Source organism: Rissa tridactyla, chromosome Z, assembly GCF_028500815.1.
Source record: "Rissa tridactyla isolate bRisTri1 chromosome Z, bRisTri1.patW.cur.20221130, whole genome shotgun sequence".
Lineage (NCBI taxonomy): Eukaryota > Metazoa > Chordata > Aves > Charadriiformes > Laridae > Rissa > Rissa tridactyla.
The window spans coordinates 1,333,732-1,348,965 of NC_071497.1; the positions used below are offsets into that span (position 1 = coordinate 1,333,732).

General features: G+C 43.9%; 1 protein-coding gene across 2 annotated transcripts in view; it reads left to right on the top strand.

The window, feature by feature from the left end:
* Nucleotides 1-15,234, top strand: part of ELL2 (elongation factor for RNA polymerase II 2) — a 38,341-nt gene that overhangs the window by 9,787 nt on the left and 13,320 nt on the right. For both annotated transcript variants that reach the window (XM_054185477.1, XM_054185478.1), the window contains exons 3-5: nucleotides 8,065-8,186; nucleotides 11,676-11,839; nucleotides 14,517-14,776. In XM_054185477.1, coding sequence (XP_054041452.1) covers nucleotides 8,065-8,186; nucleotides 11,676-11,839; nucleotides 14,517-14,776 — 546 coding nt within the window. The remainder of the gene's footprint in view (nucleotides 1-8,064; nucleotides 8,187-11,675; nucleotides 11,840-14,516; nucleotides 14,777-15,234) is intronic.

Genomic DNA, 15,234 nt, shown 5'->3' on the forward strand with positions numbered 1-15,234 from the left:
TCTGCTGTGCTAGATACAATAGCCCTGAGGAATGTGACTGTTGGCAATTGACTTGAAACGCAGTAGGGATATATTTAAAAAAAAAAAAAAAAAAGGTCTTTTTATAGTCCAGTGTATTTCTGGAGTGATAGCGTTTCAAACAACCGTGCTTTCCCTGCTATGGCTTCCCTCCAGTATTTTCAACTTTCTCTGTTGCATCCTGCAACTTGTAAATGCTTTCTTACATGAAGATAAAATTTGTGAAGCATGCACCGTACCCGCCACTGGCAACGTCCTCGATCTCCAGCTGCAATGTTTGTGCCTCTGACTGCCGTGGGGCGGCCACCGCTGTCTCGCCTTCCTTGCCCTCCTGGCGTTCAAGCGGTTGAACTGGTGTGTAAAGGTGAACTGCATGGATTTGGGGGAGCAAATACGAAGCTCTCAGAAAAAAGGTGAGAGAGGAAAAAAAGGAAGGAGAGGGGGAGAAGACTGAAACTGAAGGGAAGTCCTTCTCCCTTTAAGGTTTTTAATTTGTCTACAGGTCAGCAGAGTCAGTAAGATGTGTGCATTTGAAATGGCTTTTGCATAAAAATATTTAAATTTTTTTGCAAGGCAGCCATGTGTAGTCCCATTATTTCTGTGGAAAGGAATCTGAATTTCTTTTTGGAAAGGGACATTGGCCACTTACGTTCTGTAGCATAATGAAGGAGGAGGAGGTTTAGTACTTGAAGGAAGCAGCATTTTGCAAAAAGATTCCTAGTGTAAAACCAAAAGAAATCAGTGCTGGTATTTTTTTTTTTCATGTTTTAGAGCGGTTTGTTGAAGTTTCAAATTGGTTGAGTTGGTTTCTGGAGCACTTTTGTCTCCTTGAAGGTGCAGGCTGGACATCTGCATTAACACAGTCAAAGGAGCAAAGTCACAGAATCCCAGACTGGCCGGGGTCGGCAGGGGCCTCTGGAGATCACCCAGTCCAACCCCTGCCAGAGCAGGGTCACCCGCAGCAGGTGGCACAGGAACATGTCCAGGCAGGTTTGGAATTTCTCCAGAGACGGAGACCCCCCCACCTCTCTGGGCAGCCTGTGCCAGGGCTCTGCCACCCTCAAAGTGAAGAAGTTCCTCCTCACGTTTAGGTGGAACTTCCTACGCCCAAGTTTGTGCCCATTACCTCTTGTCCTGTCCCCGGGCACCACTGAGAAGAGCCTGGCCCCATCCTCCTGACACCCCCCCTTTCAGTATTTGTAAGTGTTGATAAGGTCCCCCCTCAGCCGTGTTTTTTCCAGACTGAAGAGACCCAAATCCCTCAGCCTTTCTTCATCAGAGAGATGTTCCAATCCCCTTAAACTTGGGAGCTTACCTGGGCAGAAGCCACTGTAGGAATGATCCAAATGATGCTATGGCAAAAACTGTCACTCTTGGGATTTGTGACAGTGGAAGTTATGTGAAACACGGCAGAATGTCCCTGCTGAGCAGAGCAGCGCCCTCCCCCAGAAGAAACTGTGAGTAAACTTCAGCTCAGAAAACGGATTAATTGGAAACATCCCTCAAAAAAATAGTAGGAGCCTAACTTTGAGGGCCTGGCAACTGTTAATTTTTAAATCCTTTAATACTGTTGGAGAGGCTTATGGCGTGAGCTGGGCGCCGGTGTGGATGCACGCACGGGGCAGGAGGCAGATTCCAGCTCAGGTTTGCAAGCCACCAAATCTTATCCTTGGAAGTGAGTAGCCCTTTGGGGGAAAACCACTGGTGAGGTGGTAAGGTGGAACGATTCTGAGAAGAGACAAAGGAGGGAGAGGACTTCAACGCATCTGCTGAGCGGAGGCACCTAAAAATACGGTGCTCATTGCAACCTGATGCCATGATGCTGTAGCGTGGAAGAAAAAGAGGAGAGAGTGGGTAGGGAAGAGATTAAGTGACTCAGTGGAAATGATGTAAAAGAGGACAGAAGTGACAAAAAGGTATGAGCCAGAGAAATTGGAGTGAGTCTGCATAGGAGCATCAGGAGAAAATTATGAAAACTGCTCTTATGTTAGAGAGCCAACGAGGATGATATGTCAGAGCAAGAGAGGCTAATGATAGATCCAGATTTCAATTACCAAGAGGAAGGGATTAAAGTCAAGGGTCTGAGTTGTTCTAGTGGATATTCTCTATTACTAAATTCATTAGATGGCAAGAAATTGCAAGCCGGTTTGAGGATGTAGAATTTAAAATGACATTACGAGTAGGCTGCAGAGGGTCAAGAGCGCTCAACACTCGTCCTGAAGTGCTCCGGCCCTGGCTAGTGGTGACACTGGGGCCAGGTCATGGCACAGCGTGGCGCTCCATGTGCATGCGAAAGGGTCTGCAGCTGTGGGGTCTGCCGGGAAAACTCCCCCTGCAGAGGGGTGAAAGGCAGGAACAGGGTGCCCCCGTGGGCCACATAACACGCTTCTGTTGGTGCCCTCGTCTGCCTGGCCTCCCCCAGGTCACACAGCTGTTTGATCGGCACTTGCTGGAGTTTGTCTGAGTTTGTTTTAAGTCTTGACTCTTTTTTTTGTGTCACTTAAAAGTAGAAGCTTAATTTAGTTTGAGAAGACTTAGAAGTGATCTCTGCATCCTTTTGTTTCCAACCACCCTGCAGTAAGAAAACGTTACCATTTTATCCTAAAGTATCAAATTTCCAAAGCGCAAAAATTTTGAGACTTAATGATTTCTACAGGTCTATTGTTCCACTTCTGTTTTCTGTATCCTGTGCCAAAACCTTTTCTCTTTATTAAATTCAAGAGGACCCTGTACCAACTCAGTTACTTCCTTCATGGGATTTCCTTTAGCAGATCCAATCTAGCATCTTCTTAAGTTTCACTGTGTATAGATAAGCACATTTGGTGTCCTTGCTGTCCTGCCCACTGCTGTACTTGGGGACACTTCTCTCTGCCCTTTGGTGCTAAATCCAGCTGCAGCAAAGCAGTTGTTGGCATGTGTTTCAGCTGGTGATGCTCTAGGAAAGGAGGACCCTTCTGCGAATGCTGTGTGTTTGCTGCAGCGAGGTCGTTCTTGAAGATGGCATAGAAGAACACCTTTTATTTACTTAATTTCTTCTGTAGTTTTCTGCAAGGGTGGCTCTCTGCATCTCTGTGGGCCTGGCACAGGGGAATGCTCAGGCTGGCCTGAGGGAAGCAGCAGGAGCCGTGCTTCTCGCGGCAGCCACCGGTTAGGTTGTCTTCACTGTGCTTAAGAGCATTCCTCGTTGTATTAAAGTGACACTAGTATTGTTAAAGTCTCTCCTAATATTTGTGTCCTAAAAGGCCACATCAGTGCTGGAGATTCAGGCACTTCAAAGCAGGAGGTCCCTTATCCTATCATATGCTACATAACTTAGATGGAAGATCTGCCAGTGAGGGAAGATTCTGGGGGTTGATTAAACTTGTCTGTGAATTGTATGCAAACATAGATGAAATTGTTTTCTTTATGTAAGCTTAGAGCAAAGGCAGAAAATTTCCTGCACCTGCCATCAATTAAGAATGATCTGCTCAGCTACTACTGTCTTTTCAGCTTGGATCTAGAAACTAGGCCTTCTGCATCTCCATTAACCTAGAGACATGCATTTGACATTAATGGTAAGACTTCCTGCATGCTTCTGTTAAAATAATGCAAATTCTGTAGCCTAAACAAGTAATCACTCAATTTCCAGAACTGGAAAATAACTCTTCTGCAGTGGGTGCTGGCACTGCCTTTTTCACACATCACCTTTCACAAATCCACTTATTAATCAGTGGATTCACTAAAGATGGGGCAGGTACAATGTTTTTTTTTCTTAGACAGGAAAGAAGGAGCGTGATGGTAGAGATGGGAAAGCGGTGTGAGAAGGCAACTGTGAAGTAAAGCAGAAAAGAAATGCAGAAGGGAAGGGTTTGAAACAAACAGATGATCACTGCAGAGCAGAAAATTTGGTCAAACCCCATGGGGAAGCCTGTTGACTGTTCACCTGTCTATGCCTTAGGTGCATCTTAGCTTGGATTTTTTCCCCTTCAGTGCCTGCGTTCTCCCGATACTGTTTCGTGGCCATGCAGGAGAAGCACCTATGGGTGGCACTGAGCATCGCAGGGATGCTGAGAGTTTTAGGCATGAGTAGCCGCTGTTTACCGCTTTGAAAATCCTTGTCCATCACAGCTTATCTGTGTTATCTTATGAAACAGACCAGTGATACGCTTTGAGTGTTTATCAGTTGTGGGCTTAGCTGGAAGGTTGCAGCTAAGGCGGGTATTAAGACCCAGGTGGGGTGTTAGCTGAAGGTGGGTCTCTTGGCTGAGTTTGGTTTTACCTCAAACCAGGACACCCTGCCTTCAAGGTGGGCTCTTCCCTTGTCTGGACACAGCTGGGGTGACCCCTTGGGTTGGGTGTGCAAACAGGCAGCTTCTCTTCAGAGCCCTCTCCTCTCCTTTCGCTGCCTGTTTGGTTGGCTGCTGGTGAGGATACGGTAGATCTAGTGAAGGATTGTGGCAAGGACTTCACTATTTCTGGCAGAAGAGCGTATAGCAGCTATAAATAATGGTGAGTGTTCACTGTCAGAAATCTCCCTCTTTACCAGAGGAGAATATAGCAAATTCCTTCTCAATGTGTTGCATGCCACATACCAGCCAGGATCTGCTTTGTGTGTGGAAGGTTGAATACAAATCAAAACCAGCTTCTCTGAAACAAATGTGCTGACAACAGGCTTGCAGTGTTGCTTCCTGATGCAAACAGAAGTTTATTTTCTGTTATGGATCAATGTGGTTGCAATGTGTACTTTCTTAATAAAGGCTCATTCACCACCTTCTGCGAGTATTGCTCAAATAGGAAAATCAAACTATTTGCCACTACACTTATCTCAAGCTGAACGCAGTATCTTAATTCTGATTAGGCCAAAAATCCTTCAACTGTGTATTAAACTTTTCAGAACTATATAGTATAAATTTAAACTGTAAAAAAAGGAATGTTTATTCAAAACAGGAGGGTTATTTGCAGAAGTTGCCGAGTCTATAAACTACTTCAAAGTGTTATTTCTGTCTTGCAAGATACAGAAAGAAATGGCAAATATGTCAACAGCAGTAAAACTTGATCTTAAGGGTTTGAGGTGACCGTAGTTTTTTGCTAACATAGGTGTTGTCAGCAAGCTTATCCAGCTCAAGTATTGCTTTCTCTATGTTGCTGAAAATGTGTACATAGCAGAGGAATACCTTCTAGCCTGCATATTGCTTAGCGAGAGCCCCGTACTTTACTGGTGTGCCTCTAAGATAAGTTCACTTGATTTGTCGGGGGATGAGGCTGTCTTTGCAAAGAAGTAATGAGGGAGCCTTGGAGTCTCTCCAGGCCAGAGCTGGTGGGTTCCCTGGGGCTGGGTTTGTGCTTCCCGGGAGTGGTGGTGTGGGAGGGGACGGACATGGTGGAAACCTCTGGCGAGCGGATCGAGAGCGGCAGGTCCCGTGTGCGAGTCTCATGTTACTGTCCTTCAGTTCAACCTGCTGCTGACTGTTGCTGTGGTCACAGAATCATAGAGTCCACCATCAACCTAACGCTACTAAATCCACCACCAAACCCTGTCCCCCAGCACGACATCTGCCCGTCTTTTAAATACCTCCAGGGATGGTATCAGGCGTTATCTGATTTACTTGCATTTAATATAACTCTAAATGCATTTTTTTTCTCCTCAGAGCTTGTCCCAAGTTTATTAAACTGGGTTATCTGAATTACACCAGACTTCACTAAATTTTCTTGTTTGAGGGACAAAGCTTTTGGCTGTGTGGATGTTCTGAATGGGTCCAAAAGAAAGTTCACAAAAATTGAAAGTCTTGTGTCTGCTGCATTACAGATTAAATAATAAAACTTTGAGGATGAAATAGCTAAACTTTTATTCTCAGGTTAGCTGCACTGCCACTTATGAAATCTTCTAGCAGAGAAGTACTCTCCCACCATTCTTGCATTCTCTTCACCCGAATTAATGAGTGCCTGAGGAATGGTCATCTAGTGCTTTAGAAGTCTGTAAAAAATGTATCCTAAAAAATTGAGAACAAAAGTAAATTTCCAGACCTTTTCTTTGCTCATGCAGGGAAGCCCGTCACAATGGTTGCAGTAGCTGGTTCCCTCATCGTCTTCCGTGTCTTTCTTACAGAATTTGTACGTGTTGGGGGGAAGCTTTACAATACTCACAGTTTCCATTTGAGTTTGCTCCTGGGAAATCATTGTTGGTCATAAGCTTCATAGGTATCTGCCTGTAAGGAGGCAGACTTGTTTTTCTCCATACTTTCTCAGTGTCTTTTTTAATATTTGGGAGAAATAAGACCTCACTAAAGGGAGCGCAAAAGCAACAAACATGTTTTTAAATGCGCTCTAAGGCCAGCTTCTGTCTTCATGTTATTGCATCAAAACACGTTGAGCCACTCTAGCAATTCTTCCAGATTTTTAAATATAAACATTAGGGTACGGCAATTCCTAATGTTTACGGTGATTGCATGCGTATATGTTCCTTAAGGTGATCAGTGGAAGACAAAGATTTGCTCAAAATAAGCTTGAGGATGAAATCCAGCCATACACAGCAACAGTTACCTGCTTGCCTCTGCTCGGCTGTATTTCTTAAGGGCCAGCCTTAGATTGATCACAGTCTATATTTGTTGGTTTTCCAAAAAATCTTTCAGGCTAAAACACATTACCTCTTCTGCAGTGGGCTGAATTCAAATTGGCAAATTCATACATACGCACCTGCTGTATTTATAGCAAAAGAAGTAGGCTGAGACATTCTGTTGGGGGTAGTTAATTTCATAGAATGTAGATCAACTTTAGTGTCATTTGGGCCACTATCATCATCTTCGATTGATGGTTACCCTTCATGATCATTGAAAGGTAAAGCTGCATATATAATCCAAGATTATGCGTTTGGTAATTTACCCCTTTTATTTCCATTCTTATATAAAATGCACAGATTGGTCTTTTAAGCACACTAGTACTTGAAGCTTAAGTAAAAGAATTACGGTGTTCAGGTGACTTGTCTTTCTCCGTCATGTCCAGTCACTGTCCCAAGACTGTCGGTAAGCTCTGCCAGAATTGAGGATTAAAATATAAATGGTAACGGAGTTGGTTTTTGGTAGCACTTTGTGCAAATGACAATCTCACAAGCAAAATACTGAGAGAACGATTTCTAAGAGACTGTTGAGTATTGCTTTTAAACACCTTTCTTTGTCAGTTGTATTTAATATTCCATTAAAAATTCAAGCAAATTTCAAAAGAAGAGCTTTTTAGACTTACTGTGAGCTAATTTTGCCTTCAGAATAAAGTAGCTGAGTGGCAGTAGGTTTTTGTGCCTCAGTATTGTTTTGTGTTGTAGCACATTGAAAAATGTGCTTATGCCAATAAACATTTTAATGATTTCTCATATTTACATTTTTAAGCTCCAATGAATGTGGCACATTCTGTACTAAATGCTTGGATTCAGCCAAGGATATCAAGTTTTGTTACATCTGACTAAACTTACATAAATTACTTACACTTCACATTTATGCAAATAATTGCACCTGGAGCTGAGTAAAAGAAAAAGGTTTTTAGCGCCTGTTGGAGTCAAAATTAATCTTTTTTTAGTTTAAGAAGTTTTACTCTTGTAATTTGGGTGTTGCTGTTTTTTCTCCTTCTTGGAGCTGACTCCCGTATGTGCTTCATTAGGACAGAATAAGTCACAAAGTCAGGGCAGTGCCTGATGTGGTCCGTGCGAGTTGCTCTCCTCTGTTTTGTTAGCTGAGCTTCGGTCCCTTTGATTACTCTCTGGCTCTTGCATTGAAGGTTACGCACGTGTGTATTAATTCCCCTGAGTGGGAAGGGATGACGTGCTGCTTGAATGCTTTGCTGAGTTGGAGGCTGAGCGACAACAGCTTTTCCAGTGCTGTTACCGCTGTGGCAGACGCGCAGCCACCACTACTTTCAGGGGCAGAATTGTGCCAAAGCAGCCTTTTTAGTGACGTGACTGAAGTCAAATCAAAGCTTTCACAGTATAGTTCCTCATTTAAAATTATGGTCCTAGTTAATCACAACCAAAGGAGTGCAGATTGAAGTTTTTACTTAAACTTTTTTTTTTTTTCCTTTTAGCTTATTGAAATTCCCAAAGTTGATCTACCAAATGAAGTGCATAAATTTGACTTACACATGTCAAATGTTGGCAAAGATAATCCTCAGGGAAGCTTTGACTGTGTCCAGCAAACAAGTTCAAGGTAAGTTTTACTTAACGTTTTCTTTCATGTCAAATTTTAAGTAGATTCTGTGGCTTTGAACATATAGCAAAAACCTTTAAAAGAAGCGTGCTCCTAGCGATGAGCTGCAGTAGAACATTAATTTCTAGCAATAGCCTGATTCCTTGCTAACTATAAATACTTGCTTTTACATAGAATTCTTTTTTGGTTTTGCTCTTAAAAAAGTAACCTTTTGAGTACTTTCTCACCTCTTAGTACTATTTTTAAAAGCATTTGGAGTTCAGCATTGTCCAAGCTAGACCAGATCCATTCTATAACCATATGTAAATATGATTATGGCTGGCGGCATGCTGGCCCTGACAGATAGTTGTCTTATTTTAAGAACCACATAAAATGGTCACCTTATCCATAATTGCATGACCATGGTGTTTCAGAACCCAAATGTAATACAGCAGCACCCTGTCCTGGTCCTTTGAGTCAAAGTGAACGGTGTTAACATCTACCGAAAAGGCAAAAACATACTACGCTTTTACATCAAGTTTGCTTCAGTTTCTAGAATGTTACGTTCAGCGTAGTTTTGATGTACTCCAGTGGTGTTGAATAACTGTTTGTCCCATTTGATTAACTGGGACATCGCAGGCAGAGTTTGTGTATTGATCTGGGAAGCTGATAACAAACAGGGACCCCGAGACGTCTCCAAAAGGCGCTGCTCAGGTTCTGAGTCACTGGAGAGCTTCTGCCCTCAATTTCAAAATAGAGATTTGTCTAGATAGCAGGTTTTGGGAGCAATCAGACAATGAGGTGATATAATAGCTGTCTGCCTAACAGGAGATCTCTCGGCATCCTCATCCTCCTCTCTCTCCCCTTGTATTAGGTCTCTTCTACTACAGTACAGCCTTTCAGTGAACTCACTTAACTTATGGGATTGGCGAAAAGCCAAATGGCTTAGTGGCAGATCTGGGGGAGCCTGGGGCAGCGTGGGGTTTTTTTTGCGTTTTTTTGGGGATTAAACTGTGTCTGAAAGGGGTTGGACAGCTGATGAGGCTGGCACAAAGCAAGGTGAGAGGTCCTGGCTTGCCTCTCCCGAGCATCTCTGAGGGCACCTCCTTCTTTGGGAAGGAGAACCATCAGTTCAATTAAACTGTATTTTTTTTTAAGTAAGATTAAGTGTAAGCTGCTCTAGCTGTGAATAATTCTGATTAGCACGCCTAGGTAGTTTTGATGTAGTTTTACTAATCTACTTCAAACTGTAATTCAGACTGGCTTTTGCGAGGTCCTGCGTAGCCAGCTCTCAGTTTGTGCAAAGCGCCTGCAAAGTTAATAAAAAGCTGTGTAGTGTTACATGCAGGGTTGCTTAAAAAAAAAAAAAAAACCAGAAGGGACCCCAGCAGGGTATCTAGTCCAATTTTGTGCTCAGGGCAGGTCTAGCTTCAAAACTGGCTCAGATTTTGAAAATGCCCAGCCTGAGGAGGAGTATTACGCAGCGTCTCAGTCAGTGCTCGGCTGCTTCTGTGCCTGAAAAGCACATAAAGGCAAGGAAATGGGCAACAGGTAAAAGCTGAGCTTTAGATGTGAAGGCCCTTTTTTTCCTGTTGTAAAAGCGCTGATTTTGGAGCAAGGAATCAATACGTGGCTTTAGGCTATGGAGAAAATTGTAGCAGTATTATCTGAAGTATTGTCCAGTGGCTTGGTCCAGCTTTGCAACTGTCAGAAACGTGGTACATCAAGACACGAGATTCTTGACACTTCTTGGAGCCTTGATGGGGAGTTTTAGGGTGATTAAAGTATTTCGTGTTGGCTAAAGGTGGTGTCGTTCCTCTGGTCAGTGATAGTCAGGCCGGTTTAAGCGAAGCCGGTGTTAGTCAGCTGAGGTGCTCTCCTGTCTGGGCGCCGTGTGCTGCAGGAGCTGCTTTGGACAGACCATGGCAGGCCGGGCTCCTCCAGAAATGCCTCCTGAAGCCCTGTGTCCGCCCTGATGCTGTGGAGGAGACCTCGCTATCCATCCTTCCCCTCGTGCAGGATTGCTCAAAGTGCCTCCGCTCGGACGTGAATCCTCAGAGAAGCTGGCGGGCAAGGAGAGGGGCGGACATTTTGAAAGCAAGATGAGGGGACACTGGCTTACCCTATGGAATCATAGAATAGTTTTGGTTGGAAGACACCTTTAAGATCATAAAGTCCAACCATTAACCCAGCACTGCCAAGTTACCACTAAGCCATGTCCCTTAGCACCATGTCTATACCCCTCTCTTAAATACCTCTGGGGATGGCAACTCCACCACTGCCCTGGGCAGCCTCTTCCAATGCTTGACTACCCTTTCTGTGAAGACATTTTCCCTAATGTCCATCTAAACCTCCCCTGGCACAACTTGAGGCCATTTCCTCTTGTCCCATCGCCTGTTCCTTGGGAGAAGAGCCCGACCCCCCCTGGCTACCCCCTCCTTTCAGGGAGCTGTAGAGAGCGAGAAGGTCTCCCCTCAGCCTCCTCTTCTCCAGGCTGAACACCCCCAGCTCCCTCAGCCGCTCCTCACAGGACTTGTGCTCCAGACCCCTCACCAGATCCGTTGCCCTTCTCTGGACTCGCTCCAGCACCTCAATGTCTTTTTTTGTGGTGAGGGGCCCAAAACCGGACACAGTATTTGAGGTGTTTCCCTCCCTCAGCCTCGCAGGGCCTGGGGCCACCATGCGCCACCTTGGGTGGAGGAGAGGAGACTTGTGCTGAACTTGGAGCTGGGCAGACGGCGGAAAGCCTCTGTGGCAGCAGCTGCCTGCCATTAGGGTGCCAGTGTAACTGCCCGAGTTGTCCCTCTAATTGTCATTTAAAAGCACCACATAGGAGCCCCTCTGCTGTGAGGACAGGCTGAGAGAGCTGGGGGGGTTCAGCCTGGAGAAGAGAAGGCTCTGGGGAGACCTTCCAGCCCCTTCCAGTCCCTAAAGGGGCTCCAGGAAAGCTGGGGAGGGACTTTGGATCAGGGAGGGGAGCCATGGGACAAGGGGGAATGGTTTTACGCTGAAAGGGGGAGATTTAGATGAGATATTGGGAAGAAATTGTTGGCTGTGAGGGTGGTGAGCCCCTGGCCCAGGTTGCCCAGAGAAGCTGTGGCTGCCCCATCCCTGGAGGGGTTCAAGGCCAGGTTGGCCGGGGCTTGGAGCAACCTGGGCTGGTGGGAGGTGTCCCTGCCCAGGGCAGGGGGTGCCACTGGGTGGGCTTTATGGGCCCTTTCAACTCTAACCTTTCTATGATTACAGCAGTTATTAGTACAACCACCAACACTGCCCTGAGCCTGCCTCTCAAACAACAGTTATGTGAAGAAATGGAATTACACTGGCAGGTAAAACTGATACAATTTGGATGTTTAGAGACAATTTGAAATATATTTATGCCGTAGCCAGCTGTCAGAACTGGAAAACATTTTTCTTCACCTGTTAAGACAGGTTGTAGAGTTCCTGACACAACCATACTTCTAAACTTGAACTAGTGCTTGGGCTCAACCTTTTTCAATGTTTTTATAGTTCTGGAGCCTCACAGCTCACTTCCCTGGGATCTGTACAGAGTAAAATTACAGCATGTGCAACAAGCAGTTCCTGCGTGGCCACCCGAAAGCGCGTGACCCGGGCCGAAGAGGAGTCATGCAGTCGAAGTGCAAAGGTTATTAAACCTGGTGGACAATTTGTAGGTATGGTTGTATTTCATTTTCTGCTAGATGTCTGTAAATTTTCAAACTCAGTAATTGGTCTTTTAGCATATTCTTTGTAAAGGTGGTGTGTTCAGAGATGCCGGTGTAGGTAGGTAGTTTACTCTCACGCTAGATTTGCAGTCTCATGTTGCTGCATACAGTGTTTAGCCTTTTTTTCCCCTAGAATGGCTGCCAGTCCATCCTTGTTCCCATATTGCTTGACTGGTTCAGATTTTGACCATTGAGGTGAGAGGTTTTACTACCCCATGCGCTTAAATTCTCTGATTTGGTAGGTAATGTTTTGGTTTTGTAGGAGCACTTTTGAGTACCTAAATACTGTGCTAAGCCATTAACCGTAGCCTGTAATCTAAAAAACTGAACAGTGAGGAAGTCTCATATACAAAGTCATAAGCTTAATATGAGAAACTTTGTTTTTCACACTTGCTAACGCTGCTTAAATTTTATTTATGTCTTGGTCATTAATAAGCAACTGTGACTGCATGGCCATGGTTTTTGATTTTTTTATTGTTGGGGTTTTTTTAGAAGAAAGTTAAAGTAAGGTAATGTTGGCATCTTCCCATGGATTTCATCACTTTCCACAAAACACAAAACGTTTAGGTGGAGTCATTCATTATTAAACTGTTCTGAGTACCGCTTGCCCAAGGAGCCCGGTGCCAGCTGCAGATAGAGGCAAGGCGAGCATCCGCCTTACAGGCCCTGTGCTGGGCCAGGTACATCCATCTTCACGAGGTGAAACGGGCTCTCCCGTGGCTTGGCTGCAGTCCTCCTCCAGCATGGACATCCCTGACAGTGGTGGTGCAACGCTTGCTCTGCCGCAACTTACTGCAGAGTGTTTTAAGGCAGCATTGTCACAGCTTTTTGGAGATACAAAACTACCTGTGTGTGTCCTTAACACTAGGGGAGCTGGGCACGGCTTAATGGAGTTGTAACTGCTTCCCCCAGTTGTCTAAACTGCTTTTTAATGGCAGCGTGAGAGGAGCCACTTTCATCTCTTTCTGAACTTCTCATTGGGGAAGTTCTGTTTTACACGTGAATGATTTGTGTGATTCTTGTTAGTTGTTTAAATAGAATTTAAGTGAATATTTAAGACTAAATAAATGAGGTCTGAAGAACAATTACAGTGGTTGGGATACTCTTGTTTTTCAGACTGGCATTGACAAAGCTCAGGTAGGGCAGGTCTACTTGCTGGTAGGGCACGGGAGTGACTTTGCGACATGCTTCATGCAGCACTAATTAGGAAGTGGGTTTGTTAATCATGTTAATGGTTGTTTATTTTTTCAGGTTTTTTTGTTTGTTTTTTTTTTTAAGTGATTCAGAGACATGACTTCAGGAGGTATTTGCTGCTTACACTATCCACTGTGTCAGGGGTTTGTGTATCTGCATGGAATTTAGCTTGTCAAAACGTTTGTAACTCATTCAGTAAACAACTGGCAAGTTCATACTGTTCCAAAAGTGTAACCACGTGTGTTTGCGCGACTGGGTTTGTTCTTGAAAACCAGAAGAGCAAAGTCCAGAGAACACGCAGGGTGGAAAGGTTATAAAGGTTTGGCCTCCACTGCAAAATGGAAACAAATTTTTGCTCTTCCAGTCTCTGTGTGTCTGATACAAGACAGCGAGCTCCAGATTTTCTCGCCAGTTCTCATTAAGTCTCCCTCATGCACGAAACACGAGTTGCTGATTTCAGAAAAATGGCCAGGTTGTGCCACATCCTCTGTTGGATTGCAAACAATGTTTACTGCACTGATTTTCTGCAATATTCTGGTAAATCCTTCTTTTTCTGTCCGATAGCAAGTGCTGTCTCAAAACACAGAGTAGAGAAGTTTGGGTCTTTTCCTGGAAAACTGAGATTCAGGTTGGGGGGTGTTATTTTTAAATTCTGGATGCATCGCTTGTATTGTTCCTCCAGTTTAGAAACACTTATTTTTGCAGAGTTTGATCCAAAATGCTATGCAGGCCATGTTTCAAAACTTCTCTGGCCTTGGTCCAAAGAACTGTTAAATTTTTGGTGTATTATTTCTGACAAACCTGGGCTTTTTTCATAAGAGGGCAACATTTCAGCTTAAAGTGTGGTGTAAATTATGGTAACTCAGGTTAGCAACCTGGTCTAGGGGGAGGTGTTCCCTGCCCAGGGCAGGGGGTCGGAACGAGATGATCTTGAAGGTCCCTTCCAACTCAAACCATTCTATAAAGTGATTAACACCAAGGGTTGGTAGTTTCTTTAAGCAGTGATGTAATCAGTTGTGTAGACTTGGTATCCCTAGGCATTAATGGGGAGTCTTTTAGCTATATGGAAGACCTTTGCATCACGCTTCAGAGTACTCTTCTAAAAAAATGCTTCATTTTGGGTATTCAGTGCCTGAGCTTATTCACTGGAAAAATAATAAAAGCACCATTTATATAAGTAATTGGTAAAGTCTTCCTACTGGTATCACTCATTTACCAGCTTTTAGAAATACTGAATATTTCTTTTTGCTCAATACATCTTGTATATTCTTATAGATCTTGAAATGCTAATTAAATACAGATTTTAGAGTTTATTTGGCTTAGTAAATTCTTTCAAATCAACTTTCTTGTCTTCTCCCAAGCGCCCATATCACTCTTTTTTTTTTTTTTTTTGGTTTATTTTGTTTTTTTTGTTTTTTAACCCTTCCTTTAGGTAAAAGAATACCGGTCAGAAGAGCACCACAAAGCATTCCAGATGCTGTGCCTGAGAGGAAGAGAACGACACCCATGAACCCTGCAAACATAACACAGGAGACTCACACACAAAATCCTGTTTCTCAGCGACCATACAGGGATAGGGTGATTCACTTACTGGCACTGAGAAGTTACAAGAAACCAGAGTTACTTGCTCGCTTGCAGAGAGATGGTATCAATCAAAAGGACAAGAATTCCCTTGGACCTATCCTTCAGCAGGTGAGATCATGGGGTTTGTGCCAACATTTCTTTTCCTCCTGCTAATCTTTCAGTCATGATTTTGAGGTGTGTTACTCCTGTATTTAAGTGAGAAATGTACGTAATTCTCCTTCTTTTAAGTTTTTCAATCAACTTTATACAGATGCCCCAAACTGGAAGTCAATAGGAGGAAAGGAAACAAAAGATTGTGGGGGGCTGTTTTTGTTTTTCTAAAATGGCAGGCAATAATTAACTATTTCTAGCTTTGTTGCTCCTAATGTCTTACTTTTTCCTCTCTCTTTTACTTGGATGACTTAACTGCTTAATTGAGAGAGGCTAACCATGCATTCTCATGATTGCATGAAATCGTTTGTCATAATCCTTAATATTTCTTGTGAGGAGTTTATGAGGAGAGAAGCTTGGTAATCGCATAGATTAGCATTTCATGTGAACATAGTTGGTGGCCTGTAAATGGTACT